This window comes from Schistocerca nitens, chromosome 2 (genome assembly GCF_023898315.1).
Source record: "Schistocerca nitens isolate TAMUIC-IGC-003100 chromosome 2, iqSchNite1.1, whole genome shotgun sequence".
In the NCBI taxonomy this organism is placed as follows: domain Eukaryota; kingdom Metazoa; phylum Arthropoda; class Insecta; order Orthoptera; family Acrididae; genus Schistocerca; species Schistocerca nitens.
This window is the reverse complement of record NC_064615.1, coordinates 1,002,143,066-1,002,169,491: the sequence shown is the minus strand read 5'-3', so window position 1 is coordinate 1,002,169,491 and position 26,426 is coordinate 1,002,143,066. Positions and strand designations below refer to the sequence as shown.

General features: G+C 37.4%; 1 protein-coding gene across 2 annotated transcripts in view; it reads right to left on the bottom strand.

Annotated features, from left to right (window-relative positions):
- Nucleotides 1-25,231, bottom strand: part of LOC126237331 (phosphatidylinositol 3,4,5-trisphosphate 3-phosphatase and dual-specificity protein phosphatase PTEN) — a 97,596-nt gene extending 72,365 nt beyond the window's left edge. The window contains exons 1-7 of one of the 2 annotated variants that reach the window (XM_049947303.1): nucleotides 24,671-25,231; nucleotides 24,348-24,583; nucleotides 22,816-22,945; nucleotides 16,065-16,239; nucleotides 13,957-14,064; nucleotides 513-654; nucleotides 246-409 (exon numbers count right to left, since the gene is read on the bottom strand). In XM_049947303.1, the coding sequence (XP_049803260.1) occupies nucleotides 246-409; nucleotides 513-654; nucleotides 13,957-14,064; nucleotides 16,065-16,239; nucleotides 22,816-22,945; nucleotides 24,348-24,583; nucleotides 24,671-24,690 (975 nt within the window). In that variant the 5' untranslated portion in view covers nucleotides 24,691-25,231. Of the gene's footprint in view, nucleotides 1-245; nucleotides 410-512; nucleotides 655-13,956; nucleotides 14,065-16,064; nucleotides 16,240-22,815; nucleotides 22,946-24,347 lie in introns of both variants that reach the window. The other variant, XM_049947302.1, reaches the window with a different exon arrangement.
- Between the last annotated feature and the right edge of the window lie 1,195 nt (nucleotides 25,232-26,426).

Sequence of the window (26,426 nt, the reverse complement as noted above, 5' to 3'; positions counted from 1 at the left end):
CAGACAATTGATAGATGTCTGCAGTATCTAATGAAAACAATTCCAGGAATGGAAGAAATACAAAAAGTGTTTAAGGAATAACTGAAGGCCTCAATCAAATACATAGTGAGTGAGGAGCGTGAAATGTTAAGGAATGGAAACTTACAGGTTGTTTGGCATTTGGGACATAAAAAATAAAAACACTTGTACAGCCCAGAACACCAATTAAACAAATTGATTACACATTTATATCCAAGATTTAATACCTTTCGTTTCATTTTTGGTTTGTTAAAAAACTGCACTTTTATGTCCCCTTCCAGCCGAACACTCTGGTCTAAGGGTATGCAGAAAGATGGACTACCTTTCTTGACTTCATACACAGGTGACGTAAATATCAATTTGTTTGAATCTGAGATCACTACCTGGAGACCTACAAAAGAGTTGCATACAATAATACAATTAGTACTCAAAACGGTACAGAAAATTAAGTAGCTTACACATTTGCAATCAACATATTGATCGATGATACTTACTACATTGTCCTCCATTTAGGTTTGGCAAGGGTTCTATACGAAGCTCCTTAAGGAGGAGCACAACAGGATGATACTTTAATTCTTCTTGTACTAATGTTGCATAATATCCAACGTACCGGCGTTGGCTAGGTATTGTAACACCCTAAAAAGTTAAAAGTAAACTAGTTTTGACTACATTTGCACAAGTTCACATCAAAACAAAAAAGTCCTACAAACAAATTTTCATGCAGTCCAAGTGGTTAAATGGTAATCATGACATATCATGACTAACATCGACACTTTGCTTTGCATACATTTCTCCATTACTAATATAGGCAAGACATATCGCTCACATGAAACTATGTGAGCCACAATTTATATGCATATTGTATGCTCACGACATAACAATGGCCAGTTTTAAATCGAACTCCTCACATCTATTAAATTCAGTAGCATAAGTTTTAAAGCAGCATAAGTTTTAAAGCAGCATAAGTTTTAAAGCAGCATAAGTTTTAAAGCAGCATAAGTTTTAAAGCAGCATAAGTTTTAAAGCAGCATAAGTTGCAGAATAGTAAGTAACAAATTAAATGCGCGCGCCCACACACACACACACACACACACACACACACACACACACACACACACAGATTTGCCATTTAATGTGCACAAGGGTCATTTAAATTAAGGCCCTCTTCAAAATAATTATGGGCAAGGCAGCACACTCCACTGCCCAGTTTTCATATTGACTTACTGTTCAAAAAGTAACAAGTTTCTTATATGGCAGTGAAGCTGCTTCTTAACTGTGTGAAAGGCAGCACAGTGGAATTACATATTCCATTTGCTACCATCCTACTCCATTAGGTTACCGATTTTTCCTCCGTCTTCTGCTTTCCATTAAATATCTAATGTATATAGTGTGTGTATAATAGGTTTGCCAAATTCTTTTTTACATACTATATTATTATGTAATTTACATTTACATCTATACTCTGCAAATCACCATGAGGCACATGGCACCAGTTATTAGGATGTCCTCCTGTTCCATTCATGTTTGGAGCACAGGGAGATGACCATTTGAAAGCCTCTGTGCTTGCAGTAATTATTCTAATCTTATCCTCAGGATCCCTATGTGAGCAACACATAAGGGATTATAGTATATTCCTAGATTCATCATTTCAAGCTGTTTCTTGAAACTTCATTAATACACTTTCTTGGGGTAATTTATGTCTATCTTCAAGAGTCTTCCAGGTCAGTTCCTTCTGTATCTCCATGACACACTCCCACAGATTACATAAACCTGTCATCATTTGTGTTGCCCTTTTATGTATATGCTCAATAACCCCTGCTACTCCTATCTGGTACTAGACCACCACACTTGGGCAATATTCTAGGATGGGTCGCACAAGTGATTTGTAAGCAATCTCCTTTGTACTTCAATAGCACTTCCCCAGTATTCTACCAATAAACTGAAGCCTACCACCTGCTTTAATATCACTTCAAAGTGTTACACCCAGGCATTTGTCTGAGTTGTTCAATCCCAACAGTGACTCACTGATATTATAGGATACTATATTTTTTCATTTTGTGAAGTGCATGATTTTACATATCTAAACATTTCAAGAAACTTGCCATCTTTGCACAATGTTTAAATCTTATCAAGATCTGACTGAATATTTATGCAGCTTCTTTCGGATATTACTGCATTACAGATAACGGCATCACCTGAAAAAAGCCTGATTTCACTATTAATATTGCCTGCAAGGTCATTAATATACAATATAAACAGCAAGTGTCCCAACACACTTCCCTGGGGCACACCCGAAGATACTTCTACATCTGATAACTCTCCAGCCTGGATAACATGTTGGATCTTCCCTACCAAAAAGTCCTCAATCCACTCACAAGTTTCACTTGATACACTATATGATTGTATTTTTAACAATAAGCATAGGTGTGGTACTGAGTCAAATGATTTTCATAAATCAGGAAATACTGCATCTACCTGATCACCTTGATCCAAAGCTTTAAGTGTGTCATGTGAGAAAAGTGTGAATTGGGTTCCACAGGATCGATGCTTTTGGTATCCATTCTGGTTGGCATTGAGGTCATTCTGCTCAAGAAACCTCATTATGTTTGAGCTCAGAATATGTTCTAAGATTCTACAATAAATAGACATCAAGGACATTGGATGGTAGTTCCGTGGATCACTTCTACTGCCCTTCTTGTATACAGGTGTAACATGTGCTTTTTGAACCAGGCATGGTTTTCTGTTTGAGAGACCTATGATAGATTATACTCAGAAGAGGAGCCAACTCAGACACAACTTCAGTACAGAATATAACAGATTCTGTCAGGCCCTGGAGCTTTGTTCATTTTTAACGACTTCAGTTGTTTCTCTACACTACTGACACTAATACTTATTTCATTAATCTTTTCAGTGATACAAGGATTAAATTGGGGCAATTTTCCTGGATTTTCCTGTGTGAAGGAATATATGAAAACTGAGTTAAGCATTTCGGCTCCTGCTTTGTTACCCTCAATTTCAGTTCCTTTCTCATTCACTAGGGACTGCACACTAACATGGAACCACTACAGCCTTTACCAGAATTTATGTGAAAGATCATGTGACAATATTCCGCTATGGTAGTCATTGAAGGCAACACGTGTCTGTTTCTTCAGAAGTTGCTTTGCAGTGACCGTATAACATCGAGGTTTCCTCCCATTATGGACTGTTCTACTGGGTATACACTATGTGATAAATAGTATCTGGACACCTGGCTGAAAATGACTTACAAGTTTGTGGTGCCCTCCATCAGTAACAATGGAATTCAATATGGTGTTGGCCCACCCTTAGCCTTGATGACAGCTTCCACTCTCGCAGGCATATGATGAATCAGGTTCTGGAATGTTTCTTGGGGAATGGTAGCCCATTCTTCACAGAGTGCTGACTGAGGAGAGGTATCGATGATGGTCGGTGAGGCCTGGCATGAAGTCAGCGTTCCAAAACATCCCGAAGGTTCTATCGGATTCAGGCCAGGACTCTGTGCAGGCCAGTCCATTACAAGGATGTTATTGTCATGTAACCACTATGCCACAGGCCATGCATTATGAACAGGTGCTCGATCATGTTGAAAGATGCAATCACGATCCCCGAATTGTTCTTCAACAATGGGAGGCAAGAAGGTGCTTCAAACATCAATGTAGGCCTGTGCTGTGATAGTATCATGCAAAACAACAAGGGGTGCAAGCCCCCTCCACGAAAAACACGACCACACCATAACACCACCGCCTCCGAATTTTACTGTTGGCACTTCACACGCTGGCAGATGATGTTCACCAGGCATTCGCCATCCCCACACCCTGCCATTGGATCACCACATTGTGTACTGCGATTTGTCACTCCACTCAGAGTGATCCTGATGCAGTTTGGAATTCCCGTGTGATGATCTGGATAGATGTCTGCCTATTACACATTACAACCTTCTTCAACTGTCTCTGTCAGTCAACAGAAGAGGTTGGCCTATACACTTTTGTGCTGTACATGTCCCTTCATGTTTCCATGTCACTATCACATCAGAAACAGTGGACCTAGGGATGTTTAGGAGTGTGGAAATCTCACATACGGACATACGACACAAGTGACACCCAATCACCCAACCACGTTCAAAGTCCGTGCCACGTTCAAAGTCCGCGAGTTCCGCAGAGGGCCCCATTCTGCTCTCTCAAGATGTCTAATGACTACTGAGGTTGCTGATATGGAGTACCTGACAGTAGGTGGCAGCACAATGCACCTAATATGAAAAACTTATCTTTTTGGTGGTGTCCAGATACTTTTGATAACTTAGTGTATATCTATCCAGTGCGTGGTCAACTATTCTTTTAAACCTGAGCAATAGTTCCTTTACATGCTCCTGCCCTGTACTGAAAGTTTCAAGTTCCTCACTGAAATATGACCCTACTGATTTTTTATCTAGTTTACTGAACACATAGATTTCTTCTTGTTTTAGATGTCCCTTTTACTTTGGTAATCATTGCTGCCACAAACACATCATGGTCACTGATATCAGTTTAATGTGGACATCTTCAAAGAGGTCACGTCTATTTTTGCCATTGCATTCAATATATTTCCATCACAGGTGGTGTTCCAAACTATCTATTTTAGTTCATTTTCAGAGAAGGCATTTAGTATTGTTTCACATAGTATTTTATCACACCCAACACTAAAAAAACTAATTTTCCAGTTGATTGTTGGATGATTAAAGCCTTCATTGATGATTACAGTACGACAGGGGAACTTACATACAAGTGAACTGAGGTTTTCTCTAAATTTTTTGGTTACATCAGAAGATGAAGTGGTGGGCAATATAAGGATTCAATCATCATTTTATGCCCTCCCCTGACACTGAGCCTTGCCAAACAGTCTCACAAGCAGCTTCAATTTCTATCTTGGCAGATTTGAGTTTCTTGTCTACTGTGAGAAATACATGACCTACATTTCCCATTTGTCTATCCTTTCAATATACAATTAAATTTTCCCCATAAATCTCACTGCTAGCTTTCACCTAGTATTATGTGTGCTTCACTGCTTTTCACATGCATTTATTATTCACATTGTAATTTGCCAGCTGCTAATCTCAATATAATTAGTTTTCGATCAAAAATTTCCTTTAAAAATAAATGTTTAATTGAAGTTAATCATATGACATGTGATCATGAAATTGTTGTCTACTAATATTTGTTCATTCACAAAAACACCTAGCTCATTGAATAGCCTTAATTTCATTTTCCACAGTAACCATTTAACTTTCTCTGAAAGTTCGTTAACTTGGAAATTATTCTTAACTAAACTTTGGACCTATTCACAAATACTTTCATTACCTGATTCCTTAAGCTTATTTAATTCCCAGATTTGATGATATATTTCTGATGCCCTAATTTTTCTGAATAAGACAGTGCTTTTGGTTTTAAGCTTACTGGCAGATTAAAACTGTGTTCCAGACCAAAACTCAAATCTTGGTCTTTTACTTTTGCCGAGCAATTGCTCTACTGACTGAGCTATCTAAGCACAACTTTTCTTCCACCAGCACCTTGTCTCCTACCTAACTTCACAGTTCTCCTGCATACCTACCTTACAGGACTAGCACACCTGGAGGAAAAGGTACTGCAAGAGGCATAGCTTAGCACACTCCACTGCAGAGTGGATATTCATTCTGGAAACAATCTCACATGCTTTGGCTAAGCAAAGTCTCTGTAATACCATTTTTCCAGGAGGGCTAGTCTCACAAGGTGTGCAGAAGAACTTCTACGAAGTCTGGAAGATAGGAGATGAGGTACTGGCACAAGTAAGGCTAAGAGGGTGGATCATGAGTTGTGCCTGGACAGCTCAATATGTAGAGAAATTTCTCACAAAAGGCAAAAACCTCAGGTTCAAAGTCCTACTCCATCGCACCGTTTTAATCTGCCACGTAATTTCAAATCAGTTCACACTCCACTACAGTGTGAGAATTGATTCTAGTGCCCTTGGTTGTTCAAGTAAGCCTCTAATTAAGAAACTGAATAAATTACATAAATTATGAACCTGAGATTTTACATGAAACCCTGTGATCCACTACACAGATACACAATGTATCAATCAAATAGTACCTTGAACTTAAATACTTTTCCAGTCTATCAAAACTTTCATTTGACTACACAGGTTGGCCCCACTACTGAATTTGACTCTCATATTATTGTAAAGTAAAATGTAATTACCAATTATTCATACACCTGTCTGTATACTCCCTACAGCCCTTCCGGACAAAATGTCAGCAGTCTGCAGATAAAATTCCTTCTCCATGTCACTTACCACCTTGCCATATGTAATTTCAGTACCACTGAAAGTCTGGGATTAGCTATGGACTAATGAACACTTATCTGTTGAGAATCTTTCACTGTGGTGAGTCTTTCTGTGCACTCTTTCCGAGAGAATGGGTCCACAGCTAACATTCAATACAATTACAGCTATGTGACAGTCTGAAGTTATCATTCCTTATGGTCACATCCTGTATAGAAGTTTGGACTTAATGCTCCTGTGTAAGTATTATTAATGGCACTAGCTAATGTAGTGTAACCATTTCAACATGAAGGAAGGTAGCCCATTTTCAACTACATTAGTAATCATATTTTTACTAACAAATAATTAGTAACATGAAGTCTGTATGTGAACTGGTCATTGCCAGAACATGCTTTAAAGTTAAATAAAAGTGAAGAGGTATACAATTTAGTAAATGATGGTGTGTGTGTTTTTGTAGAGTAGGATCAACATTACTGGCATCTCATTCAGCTCTGAATAATCGTTATTTGTCTGAAAGGTGGATCAGCATTTCTTGTACTTTTTACAGTGCCTGATTTACAACAGACATGAGCAATGATACAATAAGAAACTTTGTGTAGAAGTGGAGAAAACTTTAAATTTCAAAGTGAAGATGTGGAGATGCATTTTTTCCAACTGAGTGCTACAAATGGTACTCCCAATTTAAGAGTGGTCAATCCCAATGATTACTGAACCAGAAAGCCTACTGAATTTGGCTGGTAGCAACTTGTTTATGTCATGAGGTTTTAAACAAAAAATTGAACACATATTGAGTTGTAGCAAAGTTCGTCCCTTGTTTCACGGTCATAGTGCAGACTGCACTGCAAGTGAATGTTTGCATGATGACGACAAAACATTCATACAAAAGATCATCACAGAAAGTGACTGACAGATTTATGGTAAAAAAGTAAGACAAATGTGTCTCCATTACAGGCGTCTTGCAAAAAATCTTTAACATTCAAAAAAAGTATGATTGTTGATAAAATATAGATCTATATTATGCAAGCATTTTCAAAATGTGTAATCAGAAAGGGATCGCAGACGTGTCAAGATAACTCATGTTTCTTCATCATGGCAATTCAATTCACCTACCTCTTCTACTTTGTCAACTGGGAGTTTCGTGAAAAGGAAAGAAATCGGATGGCTCTTATCGCACCATGGTAAGACTATTTGGTAAAATTTTACAAGGAGCTATGTAAGACCTACGTTTGTAATGTTGTTCATGAACAACCACAGGAATTAAGATGGTGGAACAGCAGCAAATTTAGAGCACCTAATTCAATAATTGAGATTGTTTTCTTTCAATAGCAAGAAAAATAAATACCAGATTTTAACATAAAAACACTATGAATTACTTGCAGTTAGAGTGTAAGCAAATTGTACAAAGGCATCTTGGAAAGTAACTGCTGTTCTAGTATGGCACTGGTATTTCTGCACAGAGGGCCACCACTGTCACATCTACATCTTGTCTGATATAGTAAGAAACTATATGTGAAAACAGGAACCTTGCTGTCATGCATTTGCTTGTTATAACCTCAAAACATGAGCACAGCTATAACAAACCCTATGAAACACAAAGTGCGAGCAATAATAAGCTTTCGCTGCAAAAAATTTCAGCAGTAGACGTTCATATCCAACTGCATATTACATAGGTCCAAATGTTATGAGTGAAGGTGCTGCCCAGCAATCAGTCAGATTTTTTTAAAAGTCTTCGGACATTCATGATGAATGGAGGAATGGCAGGCCTTCGGTTGTGAATAATGATCTTGTCAACAAAACTGACAAAACAGTTCATGAAAATCAATTATGCACCATCTCTGAACTTTCATGGTTAAAGCAGGCTCAGACATGGTAATTGGATGTCTCTATAGGCCCCCTAGCTCAGCAGCTGTTGTGGCTGAGCACCTGAAGGAAAATTTGGAAAATATTTCGAGTAGATTTCCCCACCATGTTATAGTTCTGGGTGGAGATTTTAATTTGCCGGATATAGACTGGGAGACTCAAACATTCATAACGGGTGGCAGGGACAAAGAATCCAGTGAAATTTTTTTAAGTGCTTTATCTGAAAACTACCTTGAGCAGTTAAACAGAGAACTGACTCGTGGCGATAACATATTAGACCTTCTGGTGACAAACAGACCCAAACTATTTGAAACAGTTAACACATAACAGGGAATCAGCGATCATAAACCGGTTACTGCATTGATGATTTCAGCCGTAAATAGAAATATTAAAAAACGTAGGAAGATTTTTCTGTTTAGCAACAGTGACAAAAAGCAGATTACAGAGTACCTGACGGCTCAACACAAAAGTTTTGTCTCACGTACAGATACTGTTGAGGATCAGTGGACAAAGTTTAAAACCATCATACAATATGCGTTAGATGAGTATGTGCCAAGCAAGATCATAAGACGTGGAAAAGAGCCACCGTGGTACAACAACAGAGTTAGAAAACTGCTACGGAAGCAAAAGAAACTTCACAGCAAACATAAACACAGCCAAAGCCTTGCGAAATGTAGTGTGAGGAGGGCTATGCGAGAGGCGTTCAATGAATTCGAAAGCAAAGTTCTATGTACTGACTTGGCAGAAAATACTAAGAAATTCTGGTCTTATGTCAAAGCGGTAGGTGGATCAAAACAAAATGTCCAGACACTCTGTGACCAAAATAGTACTGAAACAGAGGATGACAGACTAAAGGCCGAAATACTAAATGTCTTTTTCCAAAGCTGTTTCACAGAGGAAGACTGCACTGTAGTTCCTTCTCTAGATTGTCGCACAGATGACAAAATGGTAGATATCGAAATAGACGACAGAGGGATAGAGAAACAATTAAAATCACTCAAAAGAGTTAAGGCTGCTGGACTGATGGGATACCAGTTCGATTTTACACAGAGTACGCGAAGGAACTTGCTCCCCCTTCTTGCAGCAGTGTACCGTAGGTCTCTAGAAGAGCGTAGCGTTCCAAAGGATTGGAAAAGGGCACAGGTCATCCCCATTTTCAAGAAGGGACATCAAACAGATGTGCAGAACTATATACCTATATCTCTAACGTCGATCAGTTGTAGAATTTTGGAACACGTATTATGTTCGAGTATAATGACTTTTCTGGAGACTAGAATTCTACTCTGTAGGAATCAGCATGGGTTTCGAAAAAGACGGTCGTGTGAAACCCAGCTCGCACTATTCATCCACGAGATTCAGAGGGCCATAGACGCGGGTTCGCAGGTGGATGCCATATTTCTTGACTTCCGCAAGCCATTCGATACAGTTCCCCACAGTCGTTTAATAAACAAAGTACGAGCATATGGACTATCAGATCAATTGTGTGATTGGATTGAAGAGTTCCTAGATAAGAGAACGCAGCATGTCATTCTCAATGGAGAGAAGTCTTCCGAAGTAAGAGTGATTTCAGGTGTACCACAGGGGAGTGTCGTAGGACCGTTGCTATTCACAATATACATAAATGACCTTGTGGATGATATCGGAAGTTCACTGAGGCTTTTTGTGCATGATGCTGTGGTATATCGAGAGGTTGTAACAATGGAAAATTGTACTGAAATGCAAGAGGATCTGCAGCGAATTGACGCATGGTGCAGGGAATGGCAATTGAATCTCAATGTAGACAAATGTAATGTGGTACCAATACATAGAAAGATAGATCCCTTATCATTTAGCTACAAAATAGCAGGTCAGCAACTGGAAGAAGTTAATTCCATAAATTATCTGGGAGTACGCATTAGGAGTGATTTAGAATGGAATGATCATATAAAGTTGATCGTCGGTAAAGCAGATGCCAGACAGATTCACTGGAAGAATCCTAAGGAAATGCAGTCCGAAAACAAAGGAAGTAGGTTACAGTACGCTTGTTCGCCCACTGCTTGAATACTGCTCAACAGTGTGGGATCCATACCAGATAGGGTTGATAAAAGAGAGAGAGAGAGAGAGAGAGAGAGAGAGAGAGAGAGAGAGAGGGGATCCAACGGAGAGCAGCGAGCTTCATTACAGGATCATTTAGTAATCGCGAAAGCGTTACAGAGATGATAGATAAACTGCAGTGGAAGACTCTGCAGGAGAGAGGCTCAGTAGCTCGGTACAGGCTTTTGTTGAAGTTTCGAGAACACACCTTCACCGAAGAGTCAAGCAGTATATTGCTCCCTCCTATGTATATCTCGCCAAGAGACCATGAGGATAAAATCAGAGAGATTAGAGCCCACACAGCAGCATACCGACAGTCCTTCTTTCCACGAACAATATGAGACTGGAATAGAAGGGATAAACAATAGAGGTACTCAAGGTACCCTACGCCACACACCGTCAGGTGGCTTGCGGAGTATGGATGTAGATGTTTCTGAACACTTCCCACAAACTTTCTATATGGTTTTGCATGAGGTTGTCACCGATAACATAGGCTACTGAAAGTTCTATGCTCAGGGGGAACCAAAACTGCTCAAGGCGGCGGCGGGAGGGGGGGGGGGGGGTGTCCACACAACCGAACGGTCTCTGCCTTATACTTACTTTCCTGCTATGACACAGAAGGGGGGGGGGGGGGTTTAAAAGAGAGAAAATTGTAACTTGTGATGAAACGTGGGTAGCATATGTTAATGCCGAAATAAAACAGAATTCTATGGCTTCGGACCATACCAATTCTACATGCAAGCTGAAGAAAGCCGGCCAAATTTTGTCATGAAGGAAAGTTATGGCTATGGGAGGGAGTTTTGCTAGTTGAATCTATGAAGTGTGGAACAATAATCACTTCAGATGACTATTGCGAAACTATGTAAAAACTTAAGTGAGACATTCAAAACAAAATGTCAGTGTGTGCCAACATTTGGTGTTGGGTTTTTGCAAGACAATGCCCATCTTCACAGTGTCCAAAATACTAGACATTTTGAAGCAATTCAAATGGGACATTTTTTTTATCATCCTCCATACAGTGCAGACTTGGTGCCAACTGATTTTCATCTCTTTGCACACATGAAGAAGTGGCTTGTGTTGCAGCACTTCAATGGCAACAAAGAACTTCAAAATGCTGTGAAACACTGCCTACACACCACGCCAACAGAATTTTATGAAGTAGGAATGTGTAAATTATTGAAATGCCGCGAATAATGCTTAAATTTAAATGGCGACTGTTGAAAAATGGCAAGAAGCTGTAATTTTAAGATGTATATAATAATTTTTTTCATGTAGGTTTTTTATTTACAGCCAAACAGAGGTTATTTTCTGAATCATCCTTGTTTTATCAAGGATAAATATGGCTGTGGCAAAGAGATACAAGCACCTAAGAAATAAGTTAAGACATAACGTGGACAGCACACAATTATCCCAAGTAGGCACAATTCTAGTAACATTTTGCAGCTTTATCTCAAAACTTCCTTTGATTTGGGTCTCATGTTACTTAACAGCTCAATATATGAACACAACCAGAGTTGAATATGAATACAATTTCATATTCACAATCACTTACTTCCTCAACTAAACCAAATGGCAACTCACAACCTAAATTAGACCTCAGACTACATTACAGATTTTCAATAACAAGTGCAGAAGTACTATAGACACACTGACAAGACAAGCATCAGTGGGAAGTTAACACTGCACATGAGAGGAGGATCATCCATAAGAAGATGAGTAATCCATACTTACAGCACATGGATGACGTCTGGTTAAGAGCTGATTCTTAATTACTATATACCATCTTCTAACTGGCAACCTGCAACCGGACATAATGCTGAAACTTGAAACTTCCTGGCAGATTAAAACTGTGTGCCGGACAGAGACTCAAACTCTGAACTCTCATTCTGGAAACATCCCCCAGGCTGTGGCTAAGCCATGTCTCCGCAATATCCTTTCTTTCAGGAGTGCTAGTCCTGCAAGGTTCATAGGAGAGCTTCTGTAAAGTTTGGAAGGCAGAAGACGAGGTACCGGCAGAAGTAAAGCTGTGAGGACGGGGCGTGAGTCGTCCTTAGGTATCTCAGTTTGCAGAGCACTTGCCCGCAAAAGGCAAAGGTCCCGAGTTCAAGTCTCGGTCCGGCACACAGTTTTAATCTGCCAGGAAGTTTAATATCAGCGCACACTCCACTGCAGAGTGAAAATCTCATTGTGGGGACATAATGTTGCATGACCAATATGTGATATACATCACAGGCACGTGCGGGGCCGAAGTCGAGATCAGGACCAGCAGCAGTCACAGTGATGTTTACTACTCACAGCTTGGCAACATGTCACATTCGCCTGTCTATCAGGGAAATACTTTCAGATAACCGATGAGAGGTGACAAATGAGGCAGCGAATTTCTGGCACCAAAATAGAAACCACTGTTCTTCATTGTTGTCACAAATAGCTAACTTTGACGAAATATGTTATTAATTAGGAGGTTGTGACTAGGTTGCAATGTGGCAGTTTGGTTGCGATTTCACAAAGTCAATGAGTGTGAACACTAAAAAACTTGGTTGTGGTAACAGTCTGATTGGTAGCTTAGTTACAGGTTTAGGTTATGTTGGAATAAGACAGTTTTACTGTATTTGCAAAAATTATATTAATAACCTTTGTTGTTGCATATATTTGTTTCTTCCAAACATGTCACAAATTATGAGGTTGTTATTAGGTTGGGACATAAGAGCACAGCTTAAATTAAATTAATAATATTGGCTGTCAAAATATTTGCCCGTTTCTTCCGAATGTATTAGGAATTCAGAGATTATGATACACAAACATGAGTATGTGACACTATTCCTTTGAAATATACTCTTTGTCAGCTGCTGGCTCATTGGCTGCATAGATCCAGCAGCTGACACACCCATTCATTCCAATCATACATCACGGCAAGTGCTGACAACATTGCTGCCTAAAACACCTAAGTACACCACTGGACCTGATCTAGCCTTTTATAGAAGAACAGTGTGCGCTTGGCCACTGACAAAATTTACCAATATTTCCTTCCAAAATTGAAACTATTGAAAGGATCATTGTGGAGAACAATGCAGAACCAACAAGACATCTAGATAAACTTTCCAGAAATGCATAACGAAGCGGAAGCGTTGCTAGGAGAGGAGTTCTTTGTAGGTGACAAGAATTAAATATCTGTATCTGTATATTCAATGAAAGTATTTCTTTTGTAAATTTGTTTGTTCAACAGACTTCAATGTGGTTACATTACCACATCCCACATGCATCTCATTCTTCAGACACTGACTATCTTACCACAGCCTAAATTACATATTTCTTCCAATGTGTTAATGTATTTAGCACTGCTGTGGAAACTTTTACTTAAAAATTTCTATAACAATTCTGCATAGAGTTTTCCTGCAACCTTATGCAAGTAATGAGTTCTCCCACAAGAATGAAACTAGTCAAAAAGTTTTGCCTTGATTACTAAACTTGCCATAAAACCAAACTGTACATTATGCACTTTTATTCTTCACAAATAAATGACATAGTAATACTTATGAAAAACATAAACCTTCATGCAAGACACGATGTGGAGAGTGTAGTCTCTCAAAGGATCACAAACATCAGATATTCAGAGATCTAATGTGGTTCCATAACAAGTACTTAGACAGTTTTTCAGCTTTCAATACAGGCAACTTATTTCTCAATGCTTTGAATATTCACCTTTTTATCATGCGTCCTCATTCCAGCATAGTAACTGAGTGCTTCATTTGCTGTCGAGTACAGCTTGCTGTGCAACAGATAGCAGCAAACCATAACACCTGTTCGGCCCTGCACAACCAAAATGAACAAATGCTTAAATTATTCTGAACAATGAACTTTTATCTAGCAAAATTTCTATTACAAATAAAAAGAGTCATAAAAATACTATAAATTCAGTCCAATCAGTGCACTACCGAACGAGTAACAAATTCTTTAAATGTGCTTAAAATCAAACTCTGCAGGTACGAGATAGGTACCCACTATTACTAACAAGGGGATCTCTTAAATTTTCTCCCAATTTCCTGAAGCAGAACACAATTCTTTAAAAAGTAAAATAAAAACACTTGAAAAATAGTATTTCAAGATTTCTGATCAATGTAAGCACGAACATTTCAAACTCATTCTAGCAGAATCATAACATAAAGAGTTTCGCAGTTGTGACGTTGCTGGTTTGATTCTCACTTTTAGTATAATTTTTTTTATCTCTACTTCAATTGTATATTTACTATCAAATGTAAATGTCAGTTAACAAATACAGAATAACAACATTTTAATATAAATAATTTTTTCCTCTTAATAACTAATCAAATGAAAACGTGAGTATTCATAATAAAATAAAATTTTGTATAAAAATGCATCAGATGAAACAACATATTTGGTTTCTAGAGATTGAATGGTGCTACTGCTGTGTATAATTTTTTCATTCAAAAATATGGCATTTCATATGTCTATCACATTTTGATTTATCTTCATGTGATTAATAATTAAAAATAAAAACATGATATTTTATAAAAAAAATTATTATTCACTATTTCATGGTTAACATTTCCATTTGATAGTACAGATATAACTGAACAAAAGGGAAGAAAAGTGTTGCTACAAATGAGACACTTTACAAGCAACTGTGATTACAAAGCTTGCATACTAATTCCTCAGCTACTAGAAAGTCTACTAATAAGCTTGGAACATTTGTACTTAAACACTTCAATCTTCAAAAATTATTTTATCTTTTTTTTTAATTATTATTTGCATAACACTGCTTTAGGAGATTGATGCCGTGCACCAACCCTCAAATGTGAAAAGTATGAAGGAAATCCAAGACAGCCAGTCTGAAAGGTCCCCTTGGAAGATGATACTCAATATGTGTCCTTGGATTTACACAAAATCAAAATGCAGAAACAACAGTACACTTCAATTCAACTTCCAAAGAATAGGGTGAGAGATGCATATCAGGAGGAACATATTACATACTTCTGATTTTAATATCAGCAGTATTATGTGTTGCATTTCACAGTGCCTTTTACTTCTTTTCATCAAAGTGATCAGGAAATGTCTCAAAGTGTTGTGGTACCCTTTATGCTAGCTACCTTGTATAGCACAGATGGTTTACTTCACATGTGAATACAGCAAGCAGAAGAAAACTGATCGTCTGAAAGGGAATTTTAAAGTGGTGGTTTGACTGAAATAGGCGGCATGCAAATTTCTACAAGAGTAATGATGTCACCAGTTGTAAGTGATGCACAATTACACTCAATCATGAAATAATAACCACATTACTATAAAATTATAACTACACATTGAGATCATAGCTACATTAGTGTCAGTGCTGTTGATTTTTTCCCTCCCCTCTACCCTTTCTTCATCTTCCAACAGAAAACAGAAAAAAAAATGTCATTACATCAGTGTAGTCACCACATGAGTACATGAACTGGTTTGGCAAGAAAATACCAATTGTGTTATGAAATATCAAACTTCTGAGTCACAAAAATACTACATAAAAGGCAAAAAGCACTGGAATTCATATTTGAGTTTGACAGTTACTTTCAGCATACTCACTGACAAGAAATTATTTACAGTCATCTCTGCCTTACAACTACACAGGATTGACAAACTATACATATAACATGTACTTCATGTAATACCAGACACCAAATATGCTGTAGTTCTTATGGTCACCATATGCTTTGATGAACAGCATCAATTATTTTTACAATCTCTGTAGTTTTTAGACGCTATCAGCATTTTACGTATGAGGCAATGTGTGACACTGAAGGGAAGGTGCATATTACCTTTCCAGCTTTGCAGTGGACAGCAGCAACATTTCTGGGATCCTGAGATAGCCACTCATGAACATCAGCACAGAATGGACCAATCAGTTCCATTTTGGGAGGGTTGTGATCATCAAAAGGGTAAACAGACACTCGCTGTTGGAATTTGCTCACATCATATGATCGTTCAGAACACCTGCAACAAAAAAATAAAATAAAAATATTCACTGTTACACTTCAAAATTTAACCAAAAAATTTGTTTATGCAATAAGGAAAAATATAAATGGGGAAAAAATTTCATGTAACTCAGCCAACGCAAACAGAGCCAAAGTGTGAACAGTCTCTCTCTAATGAAAATACAGAAGTATAGAAGATCAGGAATTAATATCCTGTCAACCACAAAGCCATTAGAGAATGAAGCTCAAACCTTGAACAGACAATGATGAAGAAGGAAAGTGACTGTGCCATCCAGGCAGTTACCTTCTGCAATTAAGGCTAACAAAAATCTGCACAGTGCCATGAGTCTGCCATAGATACTAGAAAAAGAATTTTGACAGTGTATTGCCAGAATTTCTATTTTCACTAGCAGATCTGAACACTAACTTTCTAACAGAAAAAATATGTGGGACTAGTGTAAACACACAGGCTGCTTTACTCTCACACATATCTTGCATCAGAATACGTGACACTGCAGACCAAGTATACACAAAATAGTAATGTGAAATTATAGGAAGCTGCTATCATATGAAATAGAAATTTCCTTCCTAGAACATTCTTGCAGAAATAAATTTAGAAAACAAAATGTATTGGCAGCATATAGTATCTAAAGAAAAATTCCCCTGACAAAACTGTAAAGTTGAGGGACAGAATTGCTGGGCAGTACTTACCTTCAGAAGGAGAAATGCCAATATACACATGAAGGTATAAAAAACTATCCTAGCCTCTCTCAGGGAGGAAAGTTGGTTGGTCAAAATAAAAAGGAAATCCTTATGTCAGAGGCACCTGTCCTTCCTTTTTTAACGTTCCCAACGTACCCCTTTTTCTCCTCAAGAAAGAAACTAATAAGTCGCAAAAGCTACTTCTACATATGTATTAACTGTATCTTGATAAAAATGGATTAAATTAACCAAAAATAATTCCATAAAAAGTATTTTATAGAAGAAAACCTCCCACACTGTAAATAGGCATAGAAAATAGCCATATTCAGAGAAATATTAAATGGCTACTGCAGTGTGAAAAAAAGCATCAAATAATTTTTTGTAATGATAAATAGCATAAAACTATCTTGATATGAATGGAAACTAAAAAGGAAAAAGAGAGAGAGAAGTACTTAAAAAAGATAAACTGATGTTACAGACATCTAAAGACGATTATTTTATTTGGTATGTGTCATGTACATAACTGGCTGCATCTTCGTGCAGATTTGTTGTCCAACAATATATTTTCAAACAGTTCAAACTTGTTTGAATAAGTAGTGAGGAAAGAATAAACCACTGAGCTTTTACAAAAGACCCCCAGCTACCCCTAGTATCCACTAGATAACAAAGCAAAACTGAAAATGGATTTCAATCAAACTATTCTATTTACAGTTTAAACAACAGAAACTGATTGCCAGCAGAAACTGATTGCAAGAAATACCTACACTGTGCATTGCAATTTCTGGCACTTATACTGTTTCTGTTGGTTGTAGCCTGTCAGGTGATTGTATATGGTAGCCAATGAGAATAACTCATTCTAATTACTTGTTTTAGCAAAAGATAAAAGTTTATTACTTTTGTTTTCAACAAGCGGAGTGCAAAATTGCCAATTATTTATCTGGCTATTATGAATAAAAAGGTTGGTTACTGCTTTACATATTTACTTCTTGTATTGTATGTTGCTCACAATATGACACGATTTCTTGCAATATTGTTTAGAATCCTGGTGTTATAGTTTGATTCTGAATTGCAAAGCTAACAAATGTGACTGCAGGAAAACTAGCAATGGCGATGGACTGATCTGTAATGTAGCTCTGTTTCATAAGGCAGTAATTTCATACATTCTCACCATGATGATATTTGTCAAACACCGTATTCTATTTATTTCCACCTTCTTGCCTAATCATCCGACTCATGATCTGTCTTATTGATTTCCCATCATTCACCAAACAAATAGTTACCATCTACAGCATGCAACACAAAAGCTGATATCATAAACATGTACTTTTACCCAGTGTCTTTGGCTTTGGTAGTAACATTGATCATTGAAGCACTGTGTCTGTTGTTGCAGTAAAGGAACTTAATTAGCATTCACTAGTAAATGTTATATACTCATTTGTTCTATTGACAAAAAACGTGAAGCAAAATATGACACCCTTATGACTTCCAACGAGAGCAATGTTCAAGTATGATTAGTTGGTGTAAGTTTACAAAACACTACCAGTATGGTAGTCTAAAGAATATAACAAGTGAGGGTATCTAAAATGATGACAGATGTCATGACTCATGGCACCACTGCAAAACAGATCAGAAGTACACAAAAGCTATCTTCAGTATTAGGAATATTGACTATATTATCACCAAAATCATACAGCAACAAAAGTTATGCCTAAGCTTGTTTAGTATTTCTGAACACCAAGTTTGATTTAAGTGAGAAACAAAAAATTTACTGTGATAATACAAACATTGCATGCAATACGGCCCAAATGCTAGTAATAAGGTCTGGCGAGACATTCTCAAATTTGTTTAAAATAACAGATATTGTTTATACATCATGGACGTCAATTAGTAGATTACCCACTATGATGGCTACTGCCTCCTTACAAAAAGTAGAGCACGCCACAATTATGTGGATCACCTTTTTGCAGTATTCCAGTCATGCTAGTGTTACTATACATGGACAAACTATAACTATGAGTCTACATGAAACTATACAGTTATTTTCCACAAGGAAGCCCTCTTCCAAAATGATAATGCCCATTTCACAATTCTAGTTTTCTCTGGGAGTTGTGCGACAACTATTCAGTTTAATTTTAACATTTCTTCTACTTCAACGATGACAAACATAATATTATCTTGCTTGTCAATTTTAGAATACAGTGAAAATGTCTCTAAAAACAAAGATGATGTGACTTACCAAATGAAAGTGCTGGCAGGTCGACAGACACACAAACAAACACAAACATACACACAAAATTCAAGCTTTCGCAACAAACTGTTGCCTCATCAGGAAAGAGGGAAGGAGAGGGAAAGACGAAAGGATGTGGGTTTTAAGGGAGAGGGTAAGGAGTCATTCCAATCCCGGGAGCGGAAAGACTTACCTTAGGGGGAAAAATGGACGGGTATACACTCGCGCACACACACACATATCCATGTGTGTGTGTGTGTGCGCGCGAGTGTATACCTGTCCTTTTTTCCCCCTAAGCTAAGTCTTTCCGCTCCCGGGATTGGAATGACTCCTTACCCTCTCCCTTAAAACCCACATCCTTTCGTCTTTCCCTCTCCTTCCCTCTTTCCTGATGAGGCAACAGTTTGTTGCGAAAGCTTGAATTTTGTGTGTATGTTTGTTTGTTTGTGTGTCTGTCGACCTGCCAGCACTTTCATTTGGTAAGTCACATCATCTTTGTTTTTAGATACATTTTTCCTACGTGGAGTGTTTCCCTCTATTATAACCATATCATTAATTAGAATACAGTGAAATATACTTGCTCTTTCACTACAGATTTAACTACGTGCTGAATGGAAATGACAAATGTTACATAATCCACATGTAAATATTTAATTGCGTTAATCAGTGACAATAAATCACATCTGTACAGCAGGCTAAAGGAGCTAACACATGGTAAAAATTATGTTCGTGGGTTAGCAATACTTTGGTAGCCCCCTATAAATTCTATACTCACCTTATTCCTTATTATATCTCATCTAGCAAGTGTTTGACAGATGCACAACTGTATCTCCATATCTTTTATATTAAAACCTGTCCTTGTGCATACTTCCTGTGTAACTATATCCATCAAATACACAAAAAATTTCAGACTTTCCATTCTCCTCCTAATTCCACCTTTCCAACTACTTCTGAAACCAACTTCTATTTTTAGGTGAAATAAATATGGCACATATCATAAAACGAAGCTCAAATTATAACAAATGTTACAGAATATGAAGCCCCAAAATTGTTTACCTCAAATACTTGCATATCCAATCAAAAACATCCAAACATGGTTTTTAACAAGTTGTTTTAGGTTTAGCCATAGGAATCAATATCCATAGCATCCATCAAAATGCTGTAATACATTTTTTCTTTTTTTTTTTTTTTAATATGGCTACTTCTGCTACAAATGTTCAAGATTATTGAAGAGGAATACAGTGAGAAGACACTTGTGGAGTATAAGGAAGGAGCTCCCCAAAGATTGCTGACATGCTCAGCGTATGGCAGTGACTGATCCTACCACAACCAAACATGTTCACATACACATCAGACACGTACTTCTGATAATTTGCCACAATACTTTGAAAGAATAAAAAACTATAGAACCAACTAAATTTTAGGGCCAAAGTCTCAACTGAGCACAGGCTCTGTTCCATTAGTATGGTAAAGCATGTGAAAACTTAAATTACCTAGTAGCTATGTCATTCTTGTCAAAATATCTTTCAGTACTTTTAGTGCTTTTAGATATACTTTAGGTTAAAATCTTAGGTGACAACTTCAGCAGCTCACCTCATTGCTACCTGTTGTGACATCCTCATATCCTTATAGGGACATAAAACTACTAAAATAATTCACTATAATGTAGTCCATGAGTTGTGGGAAAGTTAAATGGATAAAACGATCAATTGAATCACTGGATTGCAAGCATATAGCCTTATGCCAGAGACATGAAAATTAATTTTATCAAGCTTCTGTTTGGGGGGGGGGGGGGGGAGAAAAAAACACATTTACTTTTTGAATGAGGCCACAAAGTGCAATATTTAATCAGACTAAATTCTGGGTTCTTAGATTTAAAGATTGTACTGAAAACTAAGATTCAGTCATATTTGGTGCTCACTGAGAAAGTCAATAAAAGCGGCAACTTCCACATTCCGAACAAACTTGTTGTTATTCAAAAAATATCTTTAATAACCCAGACGCAATAAGCAATTGCAATTCCAGAAAAGCCACCACTGTGATGAAACTTATGTTGTCCATAAAGTTATAACACTGTATGGACAAAGAGGAATGATCACTATTAGTTACCAGCTTTCACCAGTGATGGAGGAAACACACAACAAATGTAGTAAACAATGTGGTGACTTAACCATCATATCAGTGCCAGATTCTCCAAACAGACTAAGCTACACATCGGTCTGTCACAGTCAATGGTTTCACCAACTCTCAATCAAATTATCCCCTAGATCTCGGGCTATGCTACAAATTACTGTCACCACTACCAAGACTTCAGGGGGGGTTATAGTATCACACTCTGGCCCACCCATTGTTGTTGCTTCTGCTGCTGCCAATGCTACTGATGTTTTCAGTCCAAAGATTAGCTTGATGCAGCTCTCCACACCAGTTTCTCCCATTTAAGTCTCTTCTTATTTGTGAAACTACTCCACATCATTCATTTCAATCTGTTGAATATAGACAAGCCTCAGTTTCCCATAATATTTACCTGACACACTTCCCTCCATCACCAAATTGAGGATTCCTTAATGCCTTCTTTTGCTCAAGTTGTGCCATAAATTTAATGTCTCTCCAATTTGATTTAATACTACCACACATTTTTAGTACTCTGATCTTCAGAATTCTTCTGTAGCACCACATTTCAAAAGTTTACATTCTCTCCTCATTTGAACTGTCTATAATACATGTTTCACTACCTCACAAGGCTACACTCCAGACAAACACCTTCAGAAAAAGCTTCCCAACACTTAAATTTAGATTTGATGTTATCAAATTTCTCTTTTCCAGACGCAATTCTTGCTACAGCAAGACTACATATTTTATATCCTCTCTACTATTGCTATCAGTTATTTTGCTACTTTTAGTGTTTCACTCCCCAATCTAATTCTACCAGCATCACCTGATTAACTCTATTTCCTCACTCATTTTATTTGTGTTGACATTCCTCATATATATTCTGCTTTCAGAATGTTATTCCTTCCATTCCACTGCTCTTCCAAGTCCTTTGCCATTTTTGACAGAATTACAATGTCATCAGCAAAACTCTAAATTTTATTTCTTATCATTCAGCTAAAAGTTCATATCTACATTTTTAACTCCACAAATTTGTGGTGACTGTTTGTAAACAAAATTTTCTGAAGTACAATTACACGCTGGAAAATTAACAAGTAACATCTAGAAGCAAATCTCCCTTGTTATGGGTGTCTAGACAACTTTGCTTGAGCTATATAGGCTTTAATTTTCATATCACAATATTTTCCAGACCAGATATTTGCCTAACTTCTGCATGTTAAGACGACAATTATATTTTCCACAGTCCTTCAATTGTGTATTACAACAACGCTAGCACTCTTAAGGTTTATCACTTTTATAGCACTTTTACTTTCCATTTTGAATATTTGACTAACTCCTCTGCCCGTCACACAAATGTATGACGTCTTATTATGAACATCACAACCTTATGCACAACAGGTATAATTTACTAGAAGAAACTTCTGCGCCATTGATGCAGCGTGTATTAGATTATGGGTCAATTCTGAACTCCACAGAATCACACACTTAAAATTACAGTTTTCAGTGCAACATATTAAACTGGACTGTCACTGATTAGTAAACTCCATGACAACTTACAGATTGTAGATCTTGTAGTGGTCTTTGTGTTTGGACTCCAGAAATTTCACAACGTCATCAATGTGGTTGCGGTACACACCTTCAAGCTTCTGAGCTGGAAACCCCATTGCTATGAGATTGCTCTTAATGTCTGTATGGTTGATTAAGAAAAATTGTGTCATTCAAAAATGAGACAAAATTCAATTATTGGTCACATAACTTCTGGGAAATAGCACTAAATAATCATCTTCATTACTCCACTTAATCTCTTCCTTCCCACAAATTCTGTCTTTGCTAAGCCCCCAAACAATGATTGCGACGACAGCACAACAAGCAGAATAATTTGACTCTACATTTAATATCCGAAAGAACTAATGTTTATGCTGTAACAAGGATAGCAAATAATTTTGAATGCAACCCAGTCAAATCTTTAACTACAGATGCCATAAATTACATAAATAACTTCATAAAGGAGTATGCAAGTAACTAACATTATTTTCATCCAGGAAGAAAAAAGTATGTACTGCAAAAACTGTTGCTGCCAATTTAAACACCAATTGTTCACTTGAAATTTCACGCAACACTAGCAGATCTAACCTTAACCATTTTCAGTGTGATTTTATAAGCTGTATGTCAATTGGACAAATGAAGAACTGATCTTTGAGTAAATAATGTGGAATTTAGTGTACACACACACACACACACACACACACACAGTCAGAGAGAGAGAGAGAGAGAGAGAGAGAGAGAGAATATGTACTGCATATGCAACTTTTATTTGGTGCCTCTAACAACTATTCTAAGCTTTGCATAGGGAGAACTATAAAATTCCCATCTGCTGTATACTAATTATGTATACTTTAAAGGAAACCAGCTTATAAAATCAAATGCAAATAACCTACAATGTTCACAAGGAACTCCACGTACATACTGACAAAGAATGGTTGAGAAAAACAGGGAAAATAATTAAAAACTCAGCATTCAACCCACTGCAGGAATATAACATATTTCTTCATTATTTACTGGTATTTCACCCATAATATATCTTCACGAAAGGCATATCTCTAATGTGCAAGTCCAGCCACAGCAATTGACATATCACATACTGAATACCACAACCATTGCCTAACATTTGTACCTACAATGACCACAAGGGTGCATATTCCTAGAGCCAAGATATTTTTGAGAGTTTCACATAAGATGTTCTACCCCCTATTTTTAATCAACTGCTGCTCGCTCAGTCAACAAGTTACTAAATCTGAGGGTTACCAAGGATGAAAGATTTGTTATTTTGTAAGATTCGCTCACAAATCTTGATGGACTGTATAGCTTTACCTGGAAGATTATTCAGTATGTAATTCATACTGCACTTCGCGAACGACACCGACGCGTATGGTACAATTAGCGTAAAACTAAAAGGTGATGAAAAAGAAATGCTGGAACCTTAGTAGCGATGCTGCAAAAAAACATTTTGTGGCTAAATTTGGCAGACTAATTTTGGTGAGCTTTTCATTCTTACCAATCAAAAACCTAGAAACATACGTAAAGGATACATGTCAAATCCAAATTAAATCCATCCTGCGTATATCGTTTTCTCCTTTTACTCACAAGGATCCTTACAGGATTAGTCATTTTTATGTTGGAGATTGTGTTAGCCATTTTTGTGTACTGACAGATCTCTTTAGAAGATGAACCAATTTCTGGTCCCTTTTGCTCTTCCACGCAAACATGGAGTGGAGTTGCAGAAGCGGAAAACTGTTCGGATTTTAAACTTTCTAGTCTCGACTTTCTGCAAGAGAAGCATAACCCCATAAAAAAATCACTGCACCTCTCAAAGAATAAATAATATTAGCTTTCACTTGATGTGTCAACTAACATTGAGGCAAATGAACGCATTTCAACACAAACACTGTTCTTCAAAACCAGACGATAAAATTCATCCGGGGCAAATTTTCATACTATTCAATCTGTCAGGTCTCATGTACACTACTATTACTTTTGCGTTATCTTCATCAGTTTTTGTTTGCGGTAACAAGAAGGCGTAATCAATACGGTATGTCACGGCATTTTTGATAGCCAGTCCTTTCCTACAAAATCTCGCGTCCTATACTTTTCCGAGATGCTATTCACTTTAAGACTTTTAACCCAAGTCTCACCAACATACTCATAAACTAACGCTTTGTCTTGCCGTCCTAAGCGCCTGCCTCACTGTTCGATTTCCGGAAAATATCGCACTTCCGTCACGTCTGTTTCCTTATTTCAGTACTGAAAATCAGGTCATTGAAACGGTCTGGACTGTACGTTTACAATCAACATTCTGTTTGATGTAGTGTCAGTCTAGAAATAATGGTTTTCATCGCACATACAAAAATTTCAAAGTTGTATATCAATTCCATTTCAACCATTAACTTCCACAGTTTTTAGGACAGATCGAACATCGAGATGTTAAGTAACATCCTTGATTAATCACTGCCTTCTATAGCAATTACAAAGTACCCACATTCAACACAAAATCAAACAGTTTTTGAACATTGCTCGGAAGTCATAGCTTCAAAACGACATTAGCAAAACCCAAGGAGCGTTTCTGAATTCAAAAGCGGATACATATGATGTGAAATAAAAACAGTAACCATAATATTATCGAAGAAAGACTCCCCAAACCATAACAAATGAAGAGGGAATGTTGCTTATAAAAGAACTTGAAGTTTCTTTCCAGTATATTGCTAACAATAGAAAAAGAAGTGATCGTTTTTAACATAAATTCAAGAACAGCGACTCAGCATAAAAAGTTAAGGCAACATTAAATGCAAATAATATACTACAGTCATTTTTGAGCGTCTGTACAAGTAACCAGTGTCGCCAAAAATACAAAATAACACAAAACAGATAAACTGAATAATCATGTAAATGATAACATCGTCACGTCGTAACCAGAATCAAGTCCAACTCTGAAAGTAGAATCTTCATTGAAACAGCATATTTATCACTGAAAGCACGTTTATTACGAACACCAACGTACAGCCAGAAAAGCGTTGACTTCCTGGACAGAGAGTGCAGCTATTTATGCAAACTTCGAGATTCTAGAATGCAGGTATTTGTAGCTACATCGAATATTCCCGAATATGTAAACATTACATACATAACATATTTCAAGAATCTACCAGAACCGATAAAAACTAAAACAAAATAACTGCTGATGGTCGGGTTTGAACTGACGGCGTGCAGTGCAGTGCTAACCACCACACCATTGGTACCACAGCTCGCGGTAATGCTCCGTATCCTGGAGAAACAGCAACGCGCTCTTTGAGAAGTTCTCACAGCTGCCGGTTACAGCACTCTAGATCTATATGTTATTAACATTCCTGTGTTTGGTGGCGCTGGAGAATCCTCGTGTTCTGACCGTGTTGTCACATCATCTTCACTATGATGAGCATTGAAGGTAGCCCCTCCTCTCAAAGCTTCATGTACGTCGAATAAGTCTTCAGTTTCCTTGAACTTCTTATCGTCAACTGCGCGTCTGGGCTATAGCAGGTTTTCATATGGAGGACATGGACGAACTCTCTAGGTTTTTGTGTTTTTGGTGAAGGGTCATAACCCTCGCCTTTATGTGTGTTATCTTACAAGAGAGGAAG